Source organism: Physcomitrium patens, chromosome 7 (genome assembly GCF_059467195.1).
Source record: "Physcomitrium patens ecotype Gransden chromosome 7, ASM5946719v1, whole genome shotgun sequence".
Taxonomy (NCBI): Eukaryota; Viridiplantae; Streptophyta; class Bryopsida; order Funariales; family Funariaceae; genus Physcomitrium; species Physcomitrium patens.
The window spans coordinates 16,494,170-16,521,965 of record NC_143416.1 but is presented as its reverse complement, the minus strand read 5'-3'; the positions used below and the strand labels follow the sequence as shown (position 1 = coordinate 16,521,965).

The 27,796-nt window shown below is 39.5% G+C and overlaps 3 protein-coding genes across 3 annotated transcripts; 1 reads left to right on the top strand and 2 right to left on the bottom strand.

The window, feature by feature from the left end:
- Nucleotides 1–8,786: 8,786 nt before the first annotated feature.
- LOC112284689 (zinc finger protein CONSTANS-LIKE 16) lies at nucleotides 8,787–11,988 on the top strand. The gene is made up of 4 exons (XM_024524740.3): nucleotides 8,787–10,469; nucleotides 10,629–10,903; nucleotides 11,030–11,203; nucleotides 11,434–11,988. The coding sequence occupies exons 1-4, from the start codon at nucleotides 9,542–9,544 to the stop codon at nucleotides 11,455–11,457; spliced, it is 1,401 nt and encodes a 466-aa protein (XP_024380508.1). The 5' UTR covers nucleotides 8,787–9,541; the 3' UTR covers nucleotides 11,458–11,988.
- A 773-nt stretch (nucleotides 11,989–12,761) lies between these two features.
- Nucleotides 12,762–14,119, bottom strand: LOC112284690 (uncharacterized). Its single transcript, XM_024524741.3, has 3 exons — nucleotides 13,788–14,119; nucleotides 13,478–13,591; nucleotides 12,762–13,314 (listed from the first exon to the last, which is right to left on the bottom strand). Exons 1-3 carry the CDS (start codon nucleotides 14,113–14,115, stop codon nucleotides 12,899–12,901), a joined length of 858 nt encoding a protein of 285 aa, XP_024380509.1. The 5' UTR covers nucleotides 14,116–14,119; the 3' UTR covers nucleotides 12,762–12,898.
- Nucleotides 14,120–15,167: 1,048 nt separating this feature from the next.
- On the bottom strand, nucleotides 15,168–20,021 carry LOC112284688 (CRM-domain containing factor CFM2, chloroplastic). Its single transcript, XM_024524738.3, has 8 exons — nucleotides 19,393–20,021; nucleotides 19,126–19,252; nucleotides 18,594–18,750; nucleotides 17,980–18,269; nucleotides 17,703–17,762; nucleotides 17,099–17,396; nucleotides 16,756–16,886; nucleotides 15,168–16,501 (listed from the first exon to the last, which is right to left on the bottom strand). Exons 1-8 carry the CDS (start codon nucleotides 19,611–19,613, stop codon nucleotides 16,028–16,030), a joined length of 1,758 nt encoding a protein of 585 aa, XP_024380506.1. The 5' UTR covers nucleotides 19,614–20,021; the 3' UTR covers nucleotides 15,168–16,027.
- Between the last annotated feature and the right edge of the window lie 7,775 nt (nucleotides 20,022–27,796).

The window sequence follows — 27,796 nt, the reverse complement described above, 5'->3', positions numbered from 1 at the left end:
TAGAAGAATGGTATAAATAAAGTGGTCATGACGTGTGCAGTATAATTGGAACATATGACTTCTACTTGTGGGATGAGAAAAATATTCCTTAATATTTTTTATGTTCGTGAATATGTTTAGATATCGAAAGAGGTCATTATCAAAATCATGCAGTGGTATCTTTCAGGATTCTTATTTTTCGCTAATCCCTGAAATGCGAAAAAGGAGACAATGGTAGAGGATGTATTCATTGACGGCAGCTTAGATTACATATATTTTGTAGAGATTTTTCTTCTACTCTATCTCCTCAATCAATGCCTATGAGTATGAGACATTTTGGAATAAGACTAGTTCGCAGAAAGAAAAATGTTCAGAAAAAAATAAAATAAATATGGGAATGTCATGAATAAAATAACTAAGTATTACAACATCATTTAAAGTGAAATTCTCTAAAAAAGAATTGGAATCTTTCTTTCGAAAAGGACCACTGCCAAAGTCACACATTGGCTCCCCAATATCAGTAAAGTTCAAAATATCATTAAATAGGTGTCATTTGAAGCTCAATACAATAGAAAAGAATTTTAAAAAATGTATTTATTGATCAGGATATTTTCTGTAACATCTAATTCCTTACTGTACGGCTTTATAATAACTTTTTCCAGAATAGTTCAGAAGCCTTTACCCAAGTTATTAGAATTCATGAGGACTCGGAATGATTTCAAACTGTGACAATTGCGTGGGAATACATACACATATTTGTATATATTACATAATGCTGCACAACTCATGTGTCATTAAAAACCTCTACATGTATTAGAAAATATATATACCCACACAAATCAATAATGTCTATTAAATAGCATAAGGCAACAAACACATTTTATAAAACGAATAAGATTGCACACTTACAAAGTATGTGTTGCATTTGCATTCAAATGTCTTACAAATTTAGTTACCCAAGTTTAATTATATTACATGTTATCTGTACATAAAGTAGCACATCGCTTGTTATTTTTGTGTTGGAAGAGTAATAGAACAATATAACCATATACCAAAGAGACATCAATCTTAGGCTACTATTGGCTGCATAAGACAGAAGCTTTCTTAGAAGATTTTGAAGAGGGGACAAAAACAATCTTGGAATAATACAGCTTGTCGTTGGTGTTAGTCGAATTACATAATTAAGGTGCATAAAGAAAACTAAAATAATACACAAATGAAATCTACACTAACAAGAGAAATAAAAACAACATGTTATTTTTTCATATTAATAATTGGACAATTTTTTTTCAAAGATAAGTCTAAACAAGTGAGACAACTAACACAAATAACTTTCATGAAATTAAGGATTGACATATTATTAATCACAAGAAATTTTTAAAAGAAGCTTTAAACTAAGTTGATTATTAAAAGTATTAGTTATTCTTTATATTCTAAAAGCAATAAAAAAAATGTAAAATATATATTTCCATTCACTTTTAACACAGATCTTATAAAAGGCACATCTATAAGATGAATTCAAGGCACTTTGTAGAACTAAGTGTCTATGAATAAGTATATAAAATAAGAACTTGAGATCCAAATAATAATCACATTCTTTAAAAAATATTGTATAATTAAAAAGCTTTTAAATAAGTGTTATAAAACAAATAAATTAATAGAGCATAATTAGTAACTGAAACAAAAATATATATATATATATATATATATATATATATAAAAGAACTAAAACCTATATTTCAAAAAATAAAACGTCCTAAGTCATGTTATTTGATTGTGTTTTAACAAGAATCAAGAATAACCAATTAAGGTGTAAATATTAGATATTTATGAGAGGAATAAGTAAATTCCAAACTAGATAGAAATTGCTTAGAGATGTGTCTTTTATATTATAACATTTTCTATTACTTCAAAAAGAAATCTAAGGTCTCTAATTATTGAACTTTATCACTAATTTTCTAAATTTAAGACTGATAAAATCTATAAAACATATGCATGAAATTTTATTCTATACATAGCTAATATATTTATATATAGATAATCCCACCTTCAATGATCAATAGAAATAAATATACAATATTAAAATAATTTAGATGATAAAAGTTTCTAAATTACTTGAAAAAGAAAATGGTGTGTTCAACTAATTCTATAATAATGTTGCGAAGCTTTTATTAGATTCCAAAGCTTATTATTTGACTTTGAGTTTATACTTAATAATATATCCAACTGAATCTTTAAAAATATTTATTTAAGTGTTCTGAACCATTTCAAAACATTACTTTTAATAAGTTATGAAACAAACTGAAATTTGAAATATACTTTGAACATAAATATGTTAAGCTTCAACCAAGATCTTAGAAAGACGCTATGCCATTTTAGTTACTATTGCATAGTAGAGTAGCAGTTAATGCATATAAGGCACAAGGAAATGTTAAGAATTCATAATATTTCAATTTTTTTATTCTTCTTACTAATGAGACTATTTTGTGTAGATTTTCAAAATTTATTCATATATGTAAATAAGTTCCTTCTATAAGTTCATAAGTAGAGATGGAAACCATAGATTCTGCTATGGAAACCAGTTTTATGTGTAACAACTCTAATACTATAATATATGTAGTATAAAATGAAAAACAAAGAAATACTTTCACATGGAGACTAAATAACACATAGAACATCGTTTAAGTAAAACAATTTGTTGGTTTAATAATACCAAACGTAGACATACATTGTCGAAATTTACTTACAACAAAATAAAAAAAATAAAACATGACAAGACTCGACGATTTTAAGACAATAAAAAAATAAATTGGGAATGGATTTTAAAAAGTAAAATATGTACATATAACCAGGCACACTTTCCTCGGATTGCCTCTTTGTAGTCAATTCAATGATTAGAATTAACCCTAAATATGTAATATATCAACAGTTGTAACCCAGTATTAATGGCCTCAATTCTAGCACCCTTTTCAGGAACGGGGAACATCCCCCCCCTTTGATGACGAAAAGATTAAATTCCCACCAATAAGAACTAGTGTTGTGGTTCCACTTCCCAGTCTATTAATGGCGATATTATGGGCAATCATAAGAAGGGATGCCAGCTAGGACGACCCCTTGGACCCCTCCTCATTGCTGATTTGGCAGTCCACGTCGGAGGTTAGTCACAGGATGGAGGATTCTCGAGGGCCACCGTCATTTGAACCAAGGGCGCCAATGGGAGAATAGCTCTGTGGATGGCGACACTTAATGAGAACAACATTTGGCTCCCGCCCGCTTCCGACAAATGAGCGTTTTGCATGTGATAAAATTGCTCAAGCCACCACGCCCATGCCGCGGCTTGCTGACGTGGAGTACTAGAGAATTACGCATCGGCAAGTTTACATATTGAACCCACGCTAATTTAACCCTAATCGACCCACTCCAATTTTTCTATGTGTCACCAATTACATAAATATTTTGTATGTTCGGTACTATCATAAATTTTAACTCGTGTTGCTTTAGGACGAGATGGTTCTCATTTCATAACAGTTTGGCTACACTACTTATATAAAATTTTAACCCGTAAAATAGTTGTGATTTTGTAAAGTGAGGCGAATTGAGGTGGGGCACTTCTAAAATTTAGTGAGGAGATTTTCGCTGATTAATATTTACTTTAGTGTATGCTATTTTATTTTTTCGTTTGGGGGGGGGGTCAGGGTGTTTCGTCAATTGATGGGGTGAAAAATAGCTCCTGGATTTTTCTCCTTCGCTTTTCATCCATATATAATGTTGGATGGATGTCATCATCCATACTACGAGGTTGGCCAGTATTGGTTGTTGAAACGCAAATTGGATCGCTCAGATAAGCTTCAGCTTATTGTTTGAACCCCCCCCCCCCGATCTGGATATTCCCGACCTTGTCGTGGAAACTTTTACTTTCCTCTTTGAGGGAAAAAGTTGTTTTTAGATGATTTGGGTTTTCACGCATCTTTCTAGAATGAATTGCGATTGCAAGGAAAGGGTGGTCTTTTCCATTATTTTGGTGTAGTAAGCTTCTAAGATTCCTTCTTTTTGTATGCCCTGGATACTTCAAGGAATAGCTTGGAATTAATTGAGAGATTTGAGTTCCTAATTATTTATTAAGTAAGAACTTTTTCCAATGCATACATAATAATTTTTCTCTTTGAAACCAAACTCTCATTTTCGTAAGAAATATCAATTGTTTCAAAAATATGTTATGAATTTTGACTTAATAGTACCAGTTGTGACAGATAATCTTGTGGGTAGTGCCTTTATGTTGGCAAAAAGTGTTGAACTCCACTTTTGTAAGAAAAAAAAGATGACAAAATATGAGCATCAAATGTTTCTTTTTTTCCTACATGGTGGCAAAAGTTCATATATTTTGTATATCTTTAGAAAATTTTGTGAAGCTATTTATGTACGATTAGAAAAGGCTGGGCACTTAATATATATCTGAAAAGACAATTTATGCTTAATATGCACAAACAATGAGGTGTTATTTTGCTATGAATTGTTGGAGGCCATGGTTAACTTTGTGATGTTGGAGATATTTTTGCCATTACTATTTCAATGCTTATCTGCATTGTCTTTAAATTTCCTTGGTAGCAATAATTAAAATAATCAGAATAATCATCACATAGAACATGCCATTGTCAGCGAAAATGCAAAAGTCACCTGACTTGAAAATTTATTTCAAAATCATACATGCTACAAACTATATTTATCATGAAACCTTCACATCTTCATTTCCAATTCTACTGCATTTCAAGACTAAATCTTTTGAGCAAGTAATATGAAAGTTTTAAAATTCAAGAAAAACTATAAACTCTAATGTGGCTTTATTGTTTTCCAATTTGCAAACATATTATTTGAATATTGTTGTTATTATAATTTTTATCATTATTATACACTTTTGGATGTTTACCACCTCTATAATGTTTACAATTCAAAATACCAAAATTCATAATGTGTTTCTTCCCTTTCCAAAATAATCCATGGATCTAGCATCCATGCTTTACATTGATGCAAGTTTTTTTTTTTTTTTTTTTTTTTTTTTTTTGTGTGTGTGTGTGTGTGTGATGGCAATGGACATTTCAAGAGTGAAGCCATATAATGGATCCATTTTAACTATACCTTCTCTTCTTCTTCTTCTTCTTTTTTTTTTTTTTTTTTTTTTTTTTCCTGCAATCTCACTGTGCCACTTAATACAACTCCTTTCCAACTGTCACCACATGATGGCTCAATTGTTATTGTCTCTTCTTAGCCCATGATACATTTGTGTAGAGAATGCCATGATGCCTATCATTGTTTATTTGGAGAAAAACATCTTTCAACACAATCCTTTTATTTTATAGGACAAAAAAAAGGATGATTTTAATTTATAGCATGAAAATGGGCACTTACACTTTTGAGTGTGAAAGGTGTACAAGCAACCAATCACAAGTATTTATGCAAAATGTTATTATGTACTACATTTGCTACAAGTCTTTTTCCTTAAAGCATTGTCATTGGGGAAAAAGAAAACTGAAGAAAAGAGTTGAGATTCAACTCAATGGAGTTGGGTAATGACAGTAAGATGGACAGTTTTTGAAAATTACAATTATGGTGATATATATATATATATATATATATATATATGTTTTAATTTGTGAAAATTGAGAACAAAAGTAAGTGGTTTCTTGCACTTTCAGTGGTTGCTTTGAACTCTTTTTGATTGACAATCTCATGTTTGCTGTATGCATGATTATACATAGATTACAATAAATTAATAGTAGTTACAATGTTCATAATCATAAATGAAATATGAAAAAAATTATGTAGCAAAAATATGCTTATCAACCAGACATATCAAAAATATATAACACACAAGACAACATGTTGCTTTACAAGTGGAGCTCCAAGGAGCAGCCTATCTATCCAAACAACATATCTACATACTCTCACTTGTCACGTTTGCTGTATATCACAGTAACTTTTTTCAGAAGAGTTTGTTTCACAAGAAAACTGGGGTGCAACCAACTCACTCCAAGCCAAACTACAATCCCACAATCCAACCCAAGAGTGCCAAACAGACATAGTTACAAACCAACCCAGTAGTTCTTCTATACATTAGCTAGATGAACCTGACTCACCACTACATCCATCTCATGTAATCCTTCTTCTGGCATAGTTCCAGGAAAATTACACCCTAGAATTGCTCTCAGGCAGGCAGTGGGTGATGACCTAACCAGAACATTGTACAGCTTTGTACATAGAGCCTCGAGGGAAACCCTAAAAGTTGACCCAGGTTCTTTTTCCTACAAATTTTTTGGCCCTGCAGCCCCACTGTACTATTTGCCTACACTTCCACCAAAGCTAGCATTGTGCTGAAAGGGGCCCAAACACATCCCCTTTGGTTTGACATTCCCATGATTGGGATGTTGTGCATGGAAGAGAGGCGGTTTCCAAGCGGAATCGGTGCTCCAGATTTGGCATCACAGAGGGTACGTTCTCAAACTGGCTCCCCCCTGCGCGGCACAGCATTCAAAAACCGTTCTCCACTGGGAACTTTACAGGGGAACAAACAACCCGTGAGATCGCGAAACGCGGCGGAGGAAAAGCTCGATACGGTTGCGGTGAGAAAAGGAGGATGACAGACAGGCGATGACGCCATGCGGAAGCGTGCAAGCGCGGTGTGAGATCGGAGCTACAATTCAGGGGGCTAGTGATGGGGACCCTGCGTCGATCTGACCCGCTTTTCACGAACCCCTCACCTAACAAGACCAGAATATGCTTGGGAGGTCATAACTCAGACCCATGGAAAGGAGTTGTTGGTGTCACTTGAGAGTTGCAGGGTCGCGGGTACTGACAAGCCCTCACTGACGCACACTCTCTCTCACACTCTCTCGCGCCCTGCTCGCCCTCCTCGGAAAGCTGAACTAACTACGCATGCGCCAGCTCATGCAAACCTCTGCCGCATCCCGAGGTTTTGAGTGCCAATTTTTACTTGTCAGGATTCGGAGCTCGGGAAAATACTTCGCACGGGCTTTCGGAACCCATGTTGCTTAAGCAGGCTATTGATGCAGCACTAATCGCTGTTGGCGTTTTCGAAAAACAAAAAATGGATCATCGATGGTTTGGTCGACATACGGTTTGTATCTGAAACGAGCTGTTGAAGAGCCTCATCGGTAATCCGTGAGTTGGAGTATTAGTGAAACTTGGATCAGGTCTATTTGAGAAACAAACACACGGAGAGAGACGACCTGTCTGCGTTGGACTGGGTTGCACATTATTGTTGGCAAGTGGAGATCTATCCAACTGGATATTTTTCCTATTCTCCTCCATTCTTTTACTTTTATATAGATGGAGAGATATAATTGGAAACTGGGAGGGTTGGAACCCATTAAGGAGAGTCTCTGATCTTTGCGGTGGAGGCAATGAGGATTCTTACACGGCAGGCATTAACTAAAGCTCTCATTGCTCTCACCTATTTCCGCAGATGGGTTTTTGGACTCTCCGAATTGGAAGATATCTGGGGATCTGGGGCCGGGAGGCCAATGAACTTCCATCTGGTGTTGCAGCAATCATTTGTGATGAAGACTAAGCTCACGTTGAGGACTGTCACTGGCTGTCACTGCAGCTGGGGCGGTGAAATGAAATTACAAATATACCTGGTTTAGCTGAACTGATAAATCAGTTATAAACGTAAATGTGAATACTTAAGTTTTCACACATACACAGACACCTCAATTAATATATATATATATATATATATATATAAGTATACTTACATATATGTATTGCTACATCTGTAAGGGTGCGCTCGCGCCAGTGAGTTGGAAATTTAAATAGGAGCAAAGATTGTAGATGGAATCCATGCTACCCATTATTAAAAACTTTTGATTAGTTGTTTGTTAAGAATAATAAACTTAAGCCTGCTTCATTAAGGAAACAATGAGCTAACTTCTGCATAAACCTAATGCTGACGCAAGAGGCTTTTCCTTTTCTTCTCCCCTATTCAGAGATAGTCACATTAATGCTGAACGCACCTTCTGGCTAATATTCAGGCCTTTTATTATGCTCCCCCTCCGTCTATACCACGTGCTTCCCTCTCTTTCTCTTTTCTCCCTATGAGCAACTCTCCCTTCCCACTCGCGGAGCCCTTTTATTTTTCCATCTAGATTTCAATGTCACACTAATTTATGAGTGAGCTAGGAATTGGCTGTAGGTTCTCTCATACTAGCCTTGACCAGTGGAGGATTCCTGTCCTCCATTTGACGACCCGCTCATAATTTGAAAAAAACAGAATTACTAAAAAAAAATGCGTGCATCACAATTTGCGGAGTGAAACTTTATGCAGCTCTCAGCTAAATTACGTCCTTATTAAATATCAAAGCGCAGTAAAATTCGACACTGCGTCGTTCTACCCCTACCAGAATAAACCTCGAGAGAAACCTGGGATTAAAAAATGGATAAACAAGGTAAAACCGCAGGAAAAGCGGAACATAAGGAATGGAGAGTCCGCTTTGGATGGGACAATCAGCCAGCAACAAAACTACAATACAAAATTGGCGATCAGCCTCCTTTTGTCAAGAGTTGTTAGCCGGGGGGTAACTATTGTATAATGCAAGTATGCCGTTCCCCACCCTCCCCCAACTACAGTCAGGGATAATTCCCCGCCACTCGGCTTCTTTTTCACCACCATCGTCAAAGCTGCATGCCAGTGGGTGTGTTTTTCACCGAGTTGTTCAGAATCTCGCAGCAGCCATCGCCAGCAGCGAGGACTACATAACACTAGACTGCTGTTGTGGGTTTCTAGCTCCCCCCCCACCCCACCCCGCCCACCTCGCCTTGAAAATTCATATACAAGGGCTGGAGCTCCCTGGACTCTGCCATTGTGATGTAGCGTAGTGTCTGTTCAGGGTCAATCCCAAGGTTGGTTGTCTAGGTAGCGCCTGAAAGTTTTAAAGCGTCGGTCGAGGTGGGTTTACGAAGGATTTCAGAGGTTTGCTTCCGGGTGTTTTACAGAGATGGACAGGATTTTGTAGTGGTCGCTGGCTTTCAGGTGTTTAGTTCTTCAGGTCCAGGTCCTGTGCTCGTGGCGGTGGCGTGTCTTTTAACTAAGAACCGGAACGATTTTGATGGATTGATGTGAACAAGTGCAGAAGTCATAGATACGCTCAGTTGAGTCGTGCCATTTTGGTGATACAAATTTTCATGTGTCGCAAAGGTACCCTCCTGTAGCTACTGTAATAATTTGTCGATACCTATCCTGTAGCGGATTGCTGCCGAAATAAGTACGAACGGTCTACGAAGAATCAATCAGTTTTTCTTGAGTATCCGTCCAATCAAAAAATTGAGCTTCCCGAGCTGATTCGTATCTCCAGTGAGGAGGTGCATAACTCTGCAATTTCGATGACGGCTCTGTTGTAGTGCTTTTCGTTGAACAAATCGAGCTCGTGGGTTACATGAAAAAACCATCTGAGTTCTGAGCGCCGAATTTCGTGAACAACGAAGCTCCCTTAGCCCTGACCGACAGCACCCGATTCTCAAAATCGACCACCCACTACTGAAGTGGGTAGACATGGCGACCAAAGTAGCCAGTAGGTCGATGACTACAGCAATCGCGATTGCAGGGAGAGCCTCTCGTGCTTGCGATGTGTGTGCGAACAAAAGCGCGCGGTGGTATTGCGGTGCCGATACAGCGTACCTCTGCGACCGCTGTGATACACAAGTGCATTCTGCGAACGCCCTAGCAAAACGGCATGAGCGAGTACGGCTTACTGTCAGCGGAGTCCCAATGAAATCTTCTCGGAAGGTTACAGTCACCATGGCGGATCACGACGAAGACTCCGAAATGCCACGAAAGCAATCTAGTCTTAAGAAATGCCACTCTGCCCCAGTGCAGGTCATGTCGTCGAGGAAGCGATCTAGAACCAGTAGGCCACATCCCTTGAAACGCCGTGCTTCTGAAGCCAAACCGACTTCGAAGGTGAGCAAGGTGGAGGATGTGAAAGTGAAGGAAGAGCTGTTAACGTTCTCAGACATTTTTGATACTGAAGATTTCCTTGTGGACGACACCCAGGAGGTTCCTGCTTTCATTACTGTGGCGCAAGACTCGTCGCCGTCGAGCTCTGAGTTTGATCTCTCCAGTCCTGAGCTCTCCCCTGAGTTCCGCAGTGACTTTTATGGAGTTTGCTCACCATCTGAGGATTCGTTTGCGGCTTACTTCAAAGGCAAAGCTGCACACAACGATTTTTCCGACGACGTCATGGCTGACCAATTTGTGGTCCCAGACGGCGTCTTCGATAACTGTCTAGACTCCGGTGTCAACATCTGCTGCGATGTCGACAGCAGCATCAGCATAGCAGGAGATGCCTGCTTTATTCCCGGTGACATCCCCGGCCTTGATGGATATGAGGATGACTACAGTCTGTGTTTTCATCTTGCTCTCCGAGATGCCTCCCCGGATTCCTTCGGTGAGGACAGCGCGGCTACCGCCACTGCCACAGGTAGGTCGCTGGAAGACTCACCAAGTCGAGTTCTCCTTTGTACATGTTTCTATTATTTCACTCCAAGCATTTTGAATAATGTTCTAAAATGTCGGAAACAGATGTATCGTCCAGAATGTGCTAACGCTGACGCGATTCCTGTGATTTCTTACCTTGCAGTGGTTCACCCCACGAACAATGCAGTCAGTGTAGAGGCAGATCAATTTGGCAATGGCCCTTTCGCCAAGTTCTTTGCAAAGAAACCGAAGGGAGAGAAGGTGCTCTTAAGCCCTGAGAATATCAAGAGTGAAGCTAAGGAAATTTTGCGATGCAGCCTCGAAGGTTTAAGCGAAGAGGACCTGCGCACGGCGCCGACCCTTCGATTGAACTATGAAGACGTTCTTACAGCCTGGTCCGATAGGGGCGAGCCGTGGGTTAATCCTGAGAATTCCACGGTAGGTACCACCCGTGAATCTACCCACACATTTCAACTCTTAGTGGCAGTTCGTTAAGACCAGTTAGCAATGCATGCTAAACGAACTGCACTGTGTAACGAAATCCACTGTTCCTTGTCTCTTCAGGACGTCGGGTTAGTGCCGGACATGGGAGAAGGAGGTGCCGATGATGACCAAACTGGTGGAGGCCGGGAGGCTAGAGTTCTGAGATATAAAGAGAAAAGGCGGAGCCGTCTGTTTTCGAAGACGATTAGATACGAAGTTAGGAAGCTCAATGCCGAGAGGCGACCCCGTATGAAGGTCAGTTTCCCATCGGTGACCGCTCTGTAGTGAAACAATGTGCTTAGATTCACACCTTCTTCGCCACTAGATACACAAGCACTTAGAGAATCGACTGAATCGCTCCTGCCAAGGAACAGATCTTCCACTGGGATAGATGAATATCCATTTTGAAAGTTGCCCACATCAGCTGGAAAAATCGTCGTGACTTAAATCAAAAGTCTTACGGTTTTCACGCACTTGAACTGCAGGGTCGGTTTGTGAAGAGGACATAATGGGCAAACTAGCCAACAGCAAGCTCCGCGACAGATTTTAGCATGGCCTCAGGAGCTTGCTTTTCTTGTAGCTTTAAGAGTTTACACGAATAATTTACACACTCAGTCCCATACGAGGGAGGTGTGTAACGAGACGTAGGAGTTGGTTAAGGTGTGAGGTTTTGGTTGTGAACATCTTGTAGACATGTGGAGGTAGCGACGGAGGTGGAGGGCTACGACAGGCAGCTACAGTGGCAGCTGCTAAGTCTTTGTCTATATTGAAGCTCTCGTGACATAGAAATATAGTCGTCAATGCAAAGAGTTAGTAGGATAGTAAGCGACACCTGCGAAGCGCAGTAGGTTGTTCAAACAATAGCGCGACGGTACATGGCATGGTAATGGTAATATCGTCAAGGAATGAGAGATTATTACGAGAGGACCCTGGATTGTGCAGTTCTCACCGCTCAACGGCGGATTGTAGAGGAGGTTTTCTGCCTTTCTTGTTCTCACTTTGAGCTTTAATTTGATGCTCTACAAAATTTTGGGTGTCCATCTCATTTGTCCCTCGGTCGACTTGCCTTTTTTTCTCTTTTGTTGGATGCTGGATTGTCTCAACTGGGTACGTACAAACTTCTTTCTGTACCCCATAAAGTGCATTACTGATACATATGCTGTATCACTCATTACTATTTCTGACTTATGAAACCTGCCCCATGTCAAATCCGTTATCCGCGTGAGCTTTTGTGAACAGTCGTCTCGTCAAGTACACCATCACGGTTCGCGATCGGGCGATCTGAATCTGTCTCCATCTCACAGTTACAATTCTGAATCTGAACGTATTAGTGTTAATTAACTTCCGCTCCACCGAGCATTCGTCATAGACATTATCAATTATCCCCCTGCAATTTGGCACTGTCGTCGTACTCTCCACAGTAGCGGCAGCACCTTTACAAGTGCTGCGTGTAACACTTGTACATCAAATTCTCAAAACCTGATGCAGAAAATTCCAGAATCCGGCAAGCAGTTCTAAGTCAGCATCCGAAACGCCTATCACCAATCTCCGCATCGCAACATAATATCAAGTAAATGTCAGGCTGAGTAATGGGTCTTCTTTTCGGCAGGGACTTGAGGGTTATCCACCGCTAGATTGCAACCTGCACTGCAGGTGTTTGAAATAACGGATTCAGTGCAGGTTCAAGTACACAATTATGTCATGTAGGTTGTTATATAAACATCTAGTTATATTACCCATGCTACGTAATCAGATAAGCTATCTCAAGAGATTGTTTCAAAGCCTCAAAATAGCTGAGCATAAGAAGACCAACTTGCCAAGGATGAACATTATTTTGAATAGATGAATCAGCAGGATACATGTCATTCTACGCAATTGACAGCCATGTCATGCTTGTCTCCTCGCTCTTAAATCATATGGTTTATGACTCATTAGGCGAGAATTATTTTTTTACGAGCACTTCACTAAGAAATGCAACGGTCTCTTCAGCAAATGCTCCATGTTGTTGCTCCAGACTAAGTGTCGCAACCTGATCAACCATCTGATACCCATAATCTCCGCCTTGGTAGTGATTTGCACCGGTAATGGGACGAATTTGGAGGTCTCCAAGTTGACGAGAGGGCCGGATCCTTCCGGAGGGGGATCGGTGTTTCGGTATCGATATCTGTCATATCCTCCGCGACCTATATCATCCAAGGTACCGTAGATTTGAACTACTGGAAGGTCGGATTGTGTGAAATTTGCTGCCCAAGCTCCAGCATGCAACACAGCCGCATATATCCTGTGCCTAAACCTGCTAGCGTATAGAGATGCCGCTAGACCACCTGCCGAGTGTCCTGCGATCGCCCATTTATTTGTAGGAACACCTGCAGAGAAGAATATTGTTATAAGCATTTTCACGTGTGAGTGCTATGATTCAAAGTTAGCCTTACAGGCATTACAGGAGCTCGTCAGGAATATGAGATGAACGGACATAATCACGGAAGGGTTCGATTTGTTCATAACAACGAAGGATGGACTTGCGCGTACCAGAAAACAAAGGGTGGTTCGAGTCGAATATAGCATTGGCATTGGTGCCATTCATTGGAACTTCGGCGAATTTGACGCGGATGTCTCCAGGGTATGGTTTTGAATCGTTTCGCCCTGGTATGATTTTCATGTTGTCCCCACATGAGAGAGCTTTCTCAATAGCACCAGCCCAGTGAGACAACGAGACTGCGTAGAGGTAGAGAGAAGCCAGTTTTTTCCACAGCGTTGTTATCGACTGTGGACTGGTTAACGACACATCTTGCAACTGGGTGTCGGTAGTACTGTAAAAAACACTGTGGACTGGTCCTACCTGCCATCCTGGAGAAGGAGCGCTTAACCGCGGCTGAAGTCACCAAAGTATCGTTCTCACTGTAGGCAACCACCAATAGAAGGTTCAGCAGCTTCAGATTGACATCCCTGGGCAGAGGAGACGCCAATAATATCAGCGCCTCGACCTTAGGATGCAAGGTAACAGCAACGTGAGCTGCCACAGTGCCCCCATTGCCATGTCCTGCCAGTATCCAATATTGCAGTTGGGGCTGGAGCATCATAGCCTTGATGACGAGTTCGGGAGTTGGCCGCTCCACAATCGTAGCATGGTATCCATACAATGCCACCACTGTCACAACGACAAACATGCCAAGTGCAAGTCCTAGCAGTAATGGAAAGTGTGCTTTCGCCTACCCTCCATGCCTATTTCTCCATCCCTCCATCCCTCCTCAGTTGCGAAATCAAGAGCCTCGGAGATTTCAGGATGGTGTGTGAAGGCAAATATGGCTATGGAGTGAGAATTGCACCGCGAGCGAAAGGCGCGTATGCCTCTGGAGCCACTCCTGCTTCTGGCATGATCACCAATCCTCTGCTCATCTTCGGACCTCTAAGTATCGATGAAACCGTTGCGTTGGTGCCCAGGAATGCGTAACCAATCCCCGCGACATACTCCGCAGACAGATTCTCCTGGGACCGTAGTGCATCCGCGGCCTGCTCCGAAAAAGAAAATTGAAAATTCTCGCGTTCTTTGTTCCCATGCCAATTGTCTTGCGCTGTCGCAACCGCAATGGCTGCCACTAGCACGATGATCGCAAATGGTTCCAGAAGCCACTTCGATCTTGACAAGGACGGCATCGCTGCAGGTGCATTCCGAAAGCTGGGATGAGCACGTTGAAGATACAAAAAGATATGCACAACAAGACACAACCCTACAGGGAAGCGGAGCGAACTTTCAGTAGCTCTCTGAAACCATCAAAAGTGCCATGCGTTTGTGAAATGTGTCTCTCCACGGTATTCCCAGGGGTTCTGTCAGGCATTCGTGACCGCACGAGAAACGGGAGAGTCTGCAGTAGATGATCACTGGCAAATTTTGCAGCTACGAAAGATTTACACATGGCTAACAGGAGGCTTCTGAGCATTAGCACTTTTGAGCTTCAGCACTTTTGAGTTTTAGCTTCCTTCGTAAGGCTTTGTTGGAGCTCAAGGCTAATGCTCCAAATGACAGGTCAGAACAAATGATATGGGACAAGGGACTTATCAGTTTTGTTCGAGCTGTCCATAGTGCTCTCTTTAATGAGTTAGCAGGAATTCTCACTTTCGACATTAGAAATATATCCACGAAGTAGACACGCTATAAAAACGTAGCAGCGATCTTTTAGTTCCTCCTTGCCCATCATTTCACACAACGAGCACACTGCAATGAAACGCATTAAAACACGGAAGCCTTGATTGGAGACGAGAAGCTCAATTACAAGATTTAGTTCTCCAGCATCGAGCTTCCTCACAAGAGCCGATTTGTGCCTGATATTTTCTACCATTGCCTTTTGAACGGAAAAGTTTTAGGTCTCGCTTGAGCAACGTCCTTATTGGCTCCCAAATGACGATTCTAATTGCTGGTAACGTCCTCACACAAGACTAGGATCTTAGCGACTCAGCTCTTGAGTGCGCTACTTGCATGGCCCTAATCCGTCCCAGTTCCATGAAGGCTGCCATATTGTTATTTCAAATCCACCTGCTAGAACACAGTGTGAACCAACGACGATAATGTCATCGATTTCAGCACATCCAAGTCCACCAGCCCAACTCTCTGATTGTGTCATGAATTCTTCGAGAAGTAACGAAGAAATCAAACAAGAGTGCAAATTTGAATTTTGCATCAGTAATCAAGGAACCATTTATCCTCGTCCATCAACACGATTAGCGTGTTCGGTCCCTGCCTTCGAAAACCACCTGCATTTGACATGGGAGCCCTTGATTTCAAGACAAACAACCTAAAAAGCTTAAGGATCCGGATGAATCACATCAGAGCCACGCAAGCTTATCAGGGTTGACACTCCACATCTTTGATTGTATCTCCCAACGAACAGATTGAGGAACAAATGGTGAGGAACATGGTCCTTGCAGCATGTAATAATCCATGAAGCCATCAACTTTATCCTTGCTGTGCCTTCATCTGAGAATCGGCCGTTACCGCACCCGTCAAGATGGTTATCCAACTGGGCCTGCCTCATAACCTTAAGCTCCATGTAGTTCGTGAAAATTGGTTGCAACACAGTTCAGTTAGTAATTTTCAACTCCATCCAGCTTCAATTCCAGATTTTCAGATTCTGCACCATTCTCATCCTTGTCCTCGTCCTCATCTTCTGTATACCACTTCTCTTCATCCCACATATCCACCTCAGTTGCTCCATTATCATCTTCGGTGTGACATCTTCCATCATTCCATGTGGCGAAACGAGCGTCACCTTCAACTTCCTGCTCTGATTGGTTCTCTTCCCTATCGTTTTCCTTAATTCCATTCCCTTTATACTCGATCCCAATTAAGGAAAGCTCTTCCCTTGTGAGATAGCTGTAGTCCATTGGGTCTCGAACCTCCTCCATCATTATTGCAGCTCTGAGCTCCGGCGGAATCTCTTCCTCTTCCTCTTCTTCATTCTCAGTGACCATGTCAGGACGTTGTTCACCGGCAGGCCACCCTCGGTAAAGTATAAGCTTATTTGGTTCTCTTGACACGAGCACAGCCCCGGTGGCCTCCTGCCAAGATAATATACGAAGATGCCATGCACTGAAAACATGAGGAATGAAGAGCAAGACATACAAAAAAGCAATTCACAAAAAGAAAACCATCTTCCTCCGAAAGCTTACGTAAGGGATAACGATGCTTGAAAAAATCTGGAGATGATCAACGTGATCTTTTATCCTAAATAGTGAGCTGAAAACCAGTGAATTGACTAGCAAATCCTAAGTACAATTTAAGATTAAGAAGAACCCGAGGACATGAATACAACCTCTAATTGCTGAATTATCTCCTCTACAGGAGTATCCTTCGCTCTGCCTTTCACACCGACTATGGCAAAAGGTTGCTTCTGAAAGTAAAGGCGTATTGCCTTCGCCAAGCCTGCCACCATATTGCTCTTTCCTGTGAAAAATAAACACCTTCAATTTAGTTTCTTGTGAGAAACTAATCATGGATTAAATTGATAAATGTTATGATGCCGGTATGCTACCAAGATCAGATTTAGACTAATCTCGGGTGATGAAAGAAAAGAAAAGAAATTGTACATTCAGAGTAGTCATGGCGAAGCAAATCTATTATTCCTCATGACTCACTCTTTTCGCGTCAATGATTACCTATATTGATGTGCATGGGATCACTCTGCTTCAAAGCTTCCTGTCGCAGACGAATTCTCTCTTTTATGGTCAATGGCTGGGCTTTGAAAATTGGGTCCAGCACGACACCCCTCGGATTTGGTTTCTCTCGTTTCCAGCCGAAACGCTCAATATCATCTGCCAGATTCTCATTGTAATTTTCATCTGAACGGAACTCTTCATCATCAAAATCTTCCAGAACAGTGCCTAGTGGCTCTGATAATGCTAGCAGGTTTTTTTCTTCCATCTCCAGACCACTGTTGCCTTCACCTGTTTCGTACTGCACAAAGAAAACATGACATGATTTCTCGACTTGAAGAAAATGTTCTGGTGTGGTATTCATCCAATCACCTTATCATCTATCACGACAATTACCAGCTGAAACTATCATATGCGTACGCTTGTCATTGAGATACGGTTGACTCTCTTTCGACCAGTGAAGTGAAGAGCTACAGAGCTTTTCGAACGCCGCAGATGAGCCAATGCTTGCCTCCAAAATATGGACACGCTACCTTCGCAATCGTTAAATTCTACACACATCATAATAACGTAACCCAAGCAAGGAGAAGAAGCGAGGAACGCATACCAGGCCTACTTGCAATTTTCCAATCTCCTTTTCCAACTTAAGCATGTGCTGCTCCAAAGACTGAAACCGAATACGGAGACGTCAGAAAACAAAGATATAAAAACACATGTCTCTTTAAATGAAAGAGCTGCTGCAATTATGATTGAAACCAGAGGTGAATTCCATCACTGTCAATCTTATGAAATGGTTGACTGCACAAAGTATATTCATCATTTGTAGCTAAGGCCTCCAGTGTTAGTGCCAGTATTCAAAAGGAGGAAAATGGTTTAGAAATTACTCGCTTCCGCTGCATCTCCAGGGAACGTTCGTAAGCTTGTCGCTTTGAAAGCAGATGCCGAGGTCTCAGCTCGGAAGGGCGCTGATAATTCTTGCCACGGTAGAATATTATGGCCTGCCCTTTTGTAGTTGTCACGATACCAACGAGTACTCCTCCACTTTCCATTTCAAGGATCTTAGCTGTTTGCTCAGCCTCAAATATGGGCCCCTTGAAGATGACTTTCACGAGCTCTCTATGCTTCCAATGCAGATGCATATTCTCAACAACACCATCAAATACTCCTCGTCTACCTGCACAAGAAACGCCAATAATTCTAAACGGGCTACCATTAAAAAAAAACAGAACATTCGAAGTTTGTAGGACGTAATACATGTGATCAGAAAACCCGAACAGAAATCCTTCGCATTTTGTACACACAAAGTATCAACTAACGAGCTGATAATAACACTAATCTTCTCGATCACTTAAGGCAGAAGTAGTCCTTTATAATGAAAATTAAAACGTAACATCCAGCGACAAATAGGTCAAGCATGGTCTCATACCCTCGCTTGAAAAATGAAATTCCTAGTCCATGTACACTCACGATGTCCAAGAGTCACCAGATGAAAGTTTACCCATTAGAAGTCTGGCTCTCATTCTTAAGCCAAGTTTCATAAACATATACCGTTCCTCGTCTGATATTTGTTCTTTTGCTGGAGGCGCGTCGGCAAGTTTCATCTGGCCATCCAACTTTGCTAACTCCTTTTCTACATATTTTTTCTTCCGAGCAACCTGAAAAGACAATCCACTCTCAAGAAATAAAAACATTAGAATCGTAATTGGATTTAGAAAACTTCATTCATAAAATATACCAGGCCTCACTTCTCGTCATCCTACCAATTTCTAAAGAAAGACACGGTAAGAATTGAAAAAACACTAGAATTTGAATTTCGAGCAACGGCTGAAAAAGAGATCCCACGTGTTTATACAAAGACCATGAGGAGAAAATTTATGTGCAAACTGATGCAACACGGACTCAATTGAACAGGTAGTAGATGCAATAAATAGAAATTCGACCGATTATGTATTCCTGCACTCAATTATAATTTGCTACCGGAACTTCTGATCATGAATCCCTTGAGATTCAAGACAGTACGGAGAACTCACAAGGCTTAATCTCTCTTCCAATTGAAGGGCAGCTTTCCGGGCCTTCGCAGCCTGCCGACCTGCCCATCTCCGTTTGCGCTCTTCATGGTCGTCCTCCTCTCGCCTCTCCGTTGAAACCAACACACGCCTGCACAGATTATAAGTCGAAAGTGCATTCTTCAGGTGATAATATCCCTACCCACCTTGCAGCTCTTAAACGAAATATGACAATGGACAAATTCGAATAAAGCATTCTCAAATTCTCATAATGCAAGGATAGGAACGCACTTGCAAGACGAAGGAACCCCTCTCTTCGCCCCAGTGACCTCTCTAAGATCAACAACCGTTTTCTCCTCGGCCCGCACCACGAGCTTCCTAGGCTTCAAACTCCCCAACCGTGTTCTCAATGACTCAGCAGTGCTAAGGATCCTCCCGTTGCTGAAATTCAAGCTTTGCAACCCCAATTTCAAGGACCTAGCTCCTGTAGCGGAACCCAACTGCACAGCCATGTCCGTGACGTCCGCATACACCCACAATCTGAAATTAAAACTATCAATCGTAGAGCTCTGTAGCTCCAGACAGACTTAAAACACAGCACTTCGAGGCCTGGTCTTGAAGAAGAAAGACAATTCCGACATCGTAAACGACAACTATGTCCAGAACCAACACCAACGACCCCGGCGGAATGGTTTTCTATGGAGTAATAATGGTCGTGACTGGGTATGGGATTCTGACCCAAGTATGATACTTTTGCACTTGCAAGGGATGGACTCTTTCGCAGCAGAGATTAATTAGCGAGGGCGTTGCTAATCTGCTAATCGATGTGGGGTCAGGGTGTCGTGGATAAGCTTGTTAATCCACGAAATGCAGAGACTGTTTGCAGATCTGCTATTGGATATTCTGCTGAGAATTTAAGGTGACTTCAACAAACATCCCTGTTAGAGTATGCCACATTGGTTTGCTGGGAGGTCTGAGTGCCACAGGAGCGCTATTCACGGATTGCTGCACTTCAGGGTTTTGCTTTGAAAACGAAACCCGAACTTATTTCATGTGCATTCTTGTGCAATAAAATTTCTCAGAGTGCGATGTTATGTGTGAAGAGCTATTCTGAATAAGATGCCGGATGGAATCACTACATTCGCTACTGGACCATGAGAGCTTGATAGCTCCAAAGTTGCGGTGCACCTTGGATAATGAGTGAATTAAAAAATCTAACCCTTCAAATTTCTGTTGAATGTGATTTCAAGAGTAAGTTGCATTGCCCTGGTTGTGGTTATATCGGCACTTTCATTGTCCAGTAGGCTATGGAAACCTTCTTCTTGAATGTTCCATTAGACGTCGATGTTGGAGAAAGTGGCAAAAGTTTCGGCATACATTTTGGCTTGATAAAATGCTCTCTAGCATGACACGATCCTGGATTGTTACCTGCACTGAATTAATCAGTTAAATTAGGAAAGATGTGTAATATTTTTGTCGTGACTAAGAGATTGATTGATCGGTTAATTTTACTTTTTAAAACTTTAATTTACTTCAGCCCTACTCTTGCACAGGGCCACAATAATTGGAATTGGTTGAGGCTATGCTGACGACAGTGGTACATATAGAAAATATGCCAGAGGAGCTCATCAGACGACTAGGCATTTGTGAGAACTCAATGCAGTGGTAGTGAAGCTTGTGATGCGGCATTGATTCTGAATCAGTCAGTTTGTTAATCATGTTGCTCATTCAAGTAAAGTTAGCTATGGTACCTCGTGCAGTTTTGGTAGAGGAGGCTTCGAAGAAGTGAAAACGGAATGTGGTAGCTGCAGAGCTTTCAATTTCATAGTTGCAACTCACACTTACCCCTGATTGGACCCTAAATATAGTCTGGTTGTTGATTGGTCTGGTGATAGTACTAGTCGTGCATCACATCTTGTCTCGGCTTCTTTTGTATTACGAAATTTTGGCAGCTTGGCTATTGAGATTAAGCAATCTCAGAAGAGAGCTTCAACTGCTGTACTTAAAAGGTGGGCGTCCCTTAAAGTTCTACTCATATGTTTCTGATTGTTTCAGAGTTCCTCAGATCCTGATAATAGGACTTCAGTCTCTATGCCTCCTGGAATTCTTTGTGTCCGCGTTTTAATTTCTCACTAGTGAATACTCCATTCAGGTGTCGAAACTTGACACGAATCGGAGGTGTGATATTGGGCCCAAGTAGAATCTATTTGCAATGTCATAGTAAAGGTTTGAACAGATTACAAGAGTGACGCTGCATCTTGATGCAGTGTTCAGTCTCATTGATAGGTTTGACCCTGCCATGGCACGCGGGCACTGGAATTGACCAGAAGATGCAATCACAACACTTGCCAGAGTTCGCGGGGTTCTGGACGGATCAGAACTTCGCACGATCGAACAAATCAGTTGAACTTTCCAGACCCATATTTTAAATAAAACCCGTCACAAAGTCATTAGTAGCAGACAACGGAGATTGTGACCCCACTGAGAAAATTTCTTTCAGTTCTTCATACAGCCATAGTTTATCCCAGGCCTTGTGCCTGTGAATTCGGCCCATGCAGATCCTGAACAAGATTCAGATACACCAATCCACAGGAGCAGTCTCTCAAATACTAGTCAAGAATGTCTTCTAAGTCAAGGTCGCAGTAAAAATTCAGCGAAAGTGCAATTCATGGAAAGCATTCAATGGCAACAATCCTCTAAGGGTGCTTAAGACAGGCAGGGCTTGATGAACCTGGAGACCTTAATCCGGCGGGGAGACGGAGACAGCACTGTTCATTCCAGAAGAACCTCACGACGACACCCGACCCGCTCTTTGTGTCAAGGTACTCGTCTGGAAGAAACGATTAAGAACAATCCACCTCATTTACTGCCTCAGCCCCCGGAAAGTGACGGCAAGATACACTTGACTAAAGCAGAGAGGATAATTTTAAAGGAAGAGTTCTATGGTGGGAACACATACATACTAGCTCAACTGGCACTCGGGAACCCCACACCAAAATTGAGACATACTCTGACTCGATTGAATAAGGACCTGGTGCTGGGTGGTTCGTCTCGAATTACGCGACCCTGTGGAGAGCAAGAAATGAGTGTGGCCAGAGCACCATCCTCCTTGCCAACATCGCCTAGCTCTGGCATCAACGAGTCTCATGCGTCAAAGCTCCTCAAGAATTGCAAGCCCTCCGGGCCTGCTTTACAAGTGGACGATGAAATTGCGAAACCTCTCAAAGTTAGAGAGCTACGCACGCGCATTTGACCATGTCACATACCTCACAGACCTTGAAAGATGCTCGCCAAACGTCTTACACCAAGTTGAATTGATATTCCAGTGGGGTGATTAGTAGAAAGCGTTCGCCTGGCAGCAGAGGAGAGGAGAGGCACAGGAGAGGTACATCTTGAAGTTGCGCTTCCCATGCTTGTACTACAGCTCTAAGTCCTAGAACGAGAGTCATCCAAGGGTCACATGTGCAAGATGAAATCGGAGAAACGGATAGCTTCCAAGTTAATGCCGAAAACATGACTAAATCAACAATTTCCAGTGGACTGTGATGAGTCGCAGAGATTTGGGAATCGCAAGGATACTTCTCGATTGAGGAAAAGCCTTGGCAGCTTCAGAAGTGCTCGAGGGCTTAGCTTAAGGAAGGGCGGCGCCTTCGGGGGTTGTCATGGAAGTTTTTGAAGCATCGACAACCCACGAAGTCACAATTGGAGCTTCAGAAGCGTTGACATCGTGAGTAAGAATTGTGTTCATACAAGAAACAGATTTCCATCTGTTGAGAAGACGGAATGGGATCGCCAAATAACACCACCATTGCAAGCAGATCAAAGCCGAAGGATTGGAGATGTTTCTGTGCTATGCAATTCCACTTTGAGTTTCATTTTCAAGTGTAGAAAAATTCAACATTTTAACAGGTTTTTGAGACGTCAGAAAAAGTGCTTGCTTGGTGCGTTGGAGAAAGGAAACACCGATTATTTCAGTGTCGTACTATCGGGGAAAGATATTGGTTTGTTCTTCCCGTTGAACATTGACTAATATTGGTTTAGTTGCTGTTACAATGTTGGATTTGTGATAATCTGAATGGTACTCACAACTTTCAATATGGGCTGTCGGCAGACGCAAGCTCCATAATAGCGATGATGTGCTACGCTTGGTTTCTGCAGAATAAGGTTCTTAATGTGGGAGAAGAGCCATGGAAGGCAGTTCCGATGATCGAAGTACCCAGACATCAGATGCACAATCACAAGGACGCTGATTGGCTTTTTGATGCTTGTGGAATCAATGTTGACGAGCTGTTATATGCCAATGAGGTAACCGACAAACTCCTCTTTGCAATCTCAAAACTCGGCTGTCCTCGTGTGGAGACAGATTGCATAGCTGCAGATTTTGGTAGAAAAAGCTGTTGTTTTTCAACCCAACTAGTTCTTATGATTGTGCAGATCGAGATGGCAAGCTCGATAGAGGCAGGGCGCGTGAAAATCTCAACAATTGAAGACGTTCTTGTGTCCAGGAATGAGGTGAGGCTACGACATGGTGTGATGTCTTGTTTACAGCTTAAACGCAACAGTTTTTTGTATGGGCTTACACGCAAACTTTTAGAGCCGATTTTTACCAGGAATACAATGTCACTGGCATTATTATCATCCATTTCTCTGGACTGCAACAAGATTTTGCCAGTTTTTGACCATGGATGTCACTTCTGCATTGGTAGGTGTGTTCCTTGTGCACGGTTTTAGGAGAGAAGCTGCTGGCTGAGGCTCCATGCTTATTGGAGCCGCGCTACATTAAGTCACTCTTGGTAAGAGGTAACTGTTACCCAAAGTTGACACCTCGTTAGCTTCTAATACCTCACAAAGTGACTATTCAAAGATGTCATACAACCACAAGACTGAAACAAGGCATTCTTGATCCCGATGCTACTGATTCCACTCTAGAGATAAGTCATTCAATAACAATAATGACAACTTTCTCTATAATGCTTTTGCAAAATAACAGCTGGCTGCGATTCTCTTGGACACTGAGAACCTGGATATTGCATCATTGCGGGACACTGAAATGGCGAACATGCCCTTAGTTGGATCTGGTTCTCTCGGGAGGAATGGGTTCTATGATCAATGTAAGCCAAACAATGCAGTTGTGCAACTAATGCGACATGCCACCTAGAATAATGCTCTGTTACAACCTCCGTTATCCTTGTGATTTGAGGTGCTTTGTGGAAGTAAAATGGGATTGGTTATAGATTTGCGTGCGGCCTTATGCAGTGAGAGGAACTGAGCATGATGACCGAATCCTCAATTTGATCGCTCGTAATTACGGAGATGGCAACCAACGCTCAGGTGAGAAGACGTGTCTTTAACTAAATCTTTGCCACTACAAGAAACAAACCAAGAGCGGTATGAACAGGACTCACTTTCCACCCAAAGCCAAAACCAAACTTCAACGTCGAAAGTTGGAACAAGCTTCAGCAGCTTGGATGAACTTTCACCTCAATTTAAGCAGCATTCCTCCTTCAAACACTCAAAACCGACTCCCCATATTGCTCCAGCTACAATTCAACATCTTCGGTCAACATCTGGTAAGACATGGAGACCCTTCTGGCTTTGCAATCGTGCAAACATACTTAGTAAAACACATTAACAAAAACTCAAGTCTTACTGATGTATTAGTACACAAGTCTCAAGGAAGGTATTGACTCACCTCTAATCTCATCACTACGTCACTTTGAGTTTTCATAGAGATGTTTTTTAAGAGATGACATTTAGTAACTTTAAACTAAACCATGTTTGTTGCTAATGCACACATGGGCTGTATTGAGGAGAATACCAACATATGGAGATCAGCAAATCCAAATTTGGGTACAGAGCCTCAAGCTTCGGCAGCAAGGTTCACAAGCCACACAAAGGTACAAAATATGCCATACCTGTACAGAGCATAACAATACCTGAGACCTCATCAAGCTTCAGTGCAGTAGCGCTCTAATAACAGGAAAGAATTGCAAACATGGAAGGTGTAAGGTTCGGTCACTAGTCAAAGACCCTTTAGATGTATTGCGTCCTGCGTGGCCCTAAAGTCTAAAATAATACACCTCCAGCACATGAAAAAAATACTTTCATAGCTTTTAAAACACTAAATTTATAACAAGTACTGTATCACAAAATAATTTTGAATGTTTTTGTTAAAAAGAAAAATCATTTTTGGGAAGTTTATATTACGAGCATGAAGATTGCTTTTCAAACATTTACCACAGCAATTCACGTTGAACAAATATGTGTAGTACAATTATGACTTTTATTGGTTACAACAAGACAAGCTATTCAAATGCAACTTATAAATCATAAATACTATCCAATATTGAGCTAGTGACTAAGAAGAAAGTTGCTACATATGGATACATACTGAGTCAAATATAAACAATTGTTCTTTTTTGTTTTTTAGGTCACAATCTTAGCATTTTTTTTACTCTATTTTTTTAATAGATTATAGTGTCAATTTTTGTAATTTCTTTTATCTTTTTCTTCATAGAACATATCAAAAGTAAGAATAGGATTCACTTTATTCTTATAAATAATTCCAGATGGTCACCATATATAAGTTCTACCAATGATTTTAATTGGTGGAATTATTAAAAATATAATTTAAATTATTTAGATATTAAAATGTTAAGATTAAAGAATTTATTTGATTATTTGATAATTTATTAGAATTTATGAGTTATTTATAAGTTATAAGAGTCTTATTAGAAAAAAATATATAAAAATAAAATCTTGATTAAACTTAGAAGTAATTATCTCAATTAATTTACTATTTTTTCTTAATTTTAAAAATTAGTGTTGGTTATTGAGACCAATATCTAAATTTCTCTTCTACCTACAAGTATTTAAATTACATTGTTGCATTTCTTTTACTTATTTTTTATTTTTATTTTTATTTTTATTTGACTCTTATTTTTTACCACCAATTAGAAGAAATTCTTAATTGAAGCCATCTTGTAATTTGGATTGAAGAATTAATTTTATCCTCATAAAGAAATGAAAATTAGACAAAGTACAAATAAATTGATTTTGAGTGGTGATTATATATTTTTTTTCTTTCATTAATTTTTTTTATGAATTTTTTATTTTAAAAAATAGAATAGGATGATCTATATATATTATTATATTTTTTATATCTTTATAATTATAATTTATTTATATATATATAAATATTTTTATATATTATTAGTAAATTCTTTTATTTTATAACATATTTTTTCTTTGATAATTAAAATACCATTACTACTATATTAAATTTAATAGTAACTTATATAAAATATATTATAAAATAGTGAAACAAAATTTTAAATACATATACAAAATAATTAACTGCATGTTGTGTTTTATATATTTTATTTTTTTCTATAGCCTACTTATATTTATTGATAAAGTTTATGGTGATTACCCAAATGACCAAAAGCTTTAAACTGGATTTATAATAATGCTCTATAATACTCAAGTTAAAGTTTTAAATTAATAAAAGTGACCAATGACTTAAATTGATAATTCATAATAAGTCTTATAACATAATATAAATATGTTGCTACAAATAAACCATAAAAGTCAACTATGTAGTTTTATCAAGTCATGGCTAATTTTGGATTTTTTAAGCTAATTTTATTAAAATTTTATACCAAAAATATTTATCAATTAAATTTATTTTTAATATAAAATATTTCTAATAAAAAAATATATTAACATCATCTATCTACTTATTTGTGAATATTAAGCTAAACACTATATTTTGGTATCTAATATTTCTATAAAAAATTAACTTACTAATATTTTTTTAAAATCTTCAATAATTAAATTTTTTTAGTGATTTTTTCATTAGTAGACATAACTTTGGATATATTCTAAGTAGAAGCATAAGTTAATTTTAATATATAGCTTAAATCCAAATTAACTAGTTAATAGAAATATTTTAAGTTTTAAAGACAATAGTTGACAACACTTACTAGTAAGGATTTAAAATTAATTATAAAATAAATATAACTATGTTTAAATATGAATTATATAATTATTCAAAAAAAAATTCACAAATAAGAGTGTATCTTTTCATAAGTCTATCTCAATGATGTTCTTGTATAATTAAATCTTTGTACATATTGACAATAATATGAATATATATTTTTTTAAATCTAAATTTAAAAAATTAATGAAAAAAATTCTAATTTATTTATTTGATTATCTAAATTCCTCATAAATAAAAAATTTAGTTCCATCTAAAAGAAATTCTATAAATATAATTAATTATTATATATTACTTTTATTTTAAAAAAATCATAAATTTATATTAATTATTAATATAAATCTTAATACTTTTTTTGCATGTTTAATTATTTTTAAAAAATTTATATTTTGATAATTAATCTAATGTAACAACATCCAAAGTTTCATAATCTTATACAATAGAAACAAAGATTTTGGCACTAAATATCATTTTTTTATATCAAACTTTGTCAAAATATTATACATAAAGTTTTTTTCTACAACTAAAGTAAAAATTGATATTATAATAAGACTATTTCTAATTCAAAAATTTCAATAATAGATATAATCATAAGCAGCATCAATATGTTCTAAAGAGCTCAAGAATATTATTATTAAGAGTATCACTTGTTCATAATGTCACCTATGGGGTGCTCTAAATATGCACACATCTAGT

Bases quoted from the DNA above. Each gene is read 5' to 3' on its own strand.
- LOC112284688 (XM_024524738.3), bottom strand. From the start codon at position 19,613: ATGGCTGTGCAGTTGGGTTCCGCTACAGGAGCTAGGTCCTTGAAATTG. The intron at 19,253-19,392 runs GTGCGTTCCTAT...TAATCTGTGCAG, and splicing joins GGGGTTCCTTCGTCTTGCAA to GCGTGTGTTGGTTTCAACGG. The intron at 16,887-17,098 runs GTAATCATTGAC...TATTTTTCACAG, and splicing joins TCCCATGCACATCAATATAG to GAAAGAGCAATATGGTGGCA.
- LOC112284690 (XM_024524741.3), bottom strand. From the start codon at position 14,115: ATGTTTGTCGTTGTGACAGTGGTGGCATTGTATGGATACCATGCTACG. The intron at 13,592-13,787 runs GTAGGACCAGTC...AAATCATACCAG, and splicing joins CTCCTTCTCCAGGATGGCAG to GGCGAAACGATTCAAAACCA. The intron at 13,315-13,477 runs GTACGCGCAAGT...TCTTCTCTGCAG, and splicing joins GAACCACCCTTTGTTTTCTG to GTGTTCCTACAAATAAATGG.
- LOC112284689 (XM_024524740.3), top strand. From the start codon at position 9,542: ATGGCGACCAAAGTAGCCAGTAGGTCGATGACTACAGCAATCGCGATT. The intron at 10,904-11,029 runs GTAGGTACCACC...TTGTCTCTTCAG, and splicing joins TTAATCCTGAGAATTCCACG to GACGTCGGGTTAGTGCCGGA. The intron at 11,204-11,433 runs GTCAGTTTCCCA...CTTGAACTGCAG, and splicing joins AGAGGCGACCCCGTATGAAG to GGTCGGTTTGTGAAGAGGAC.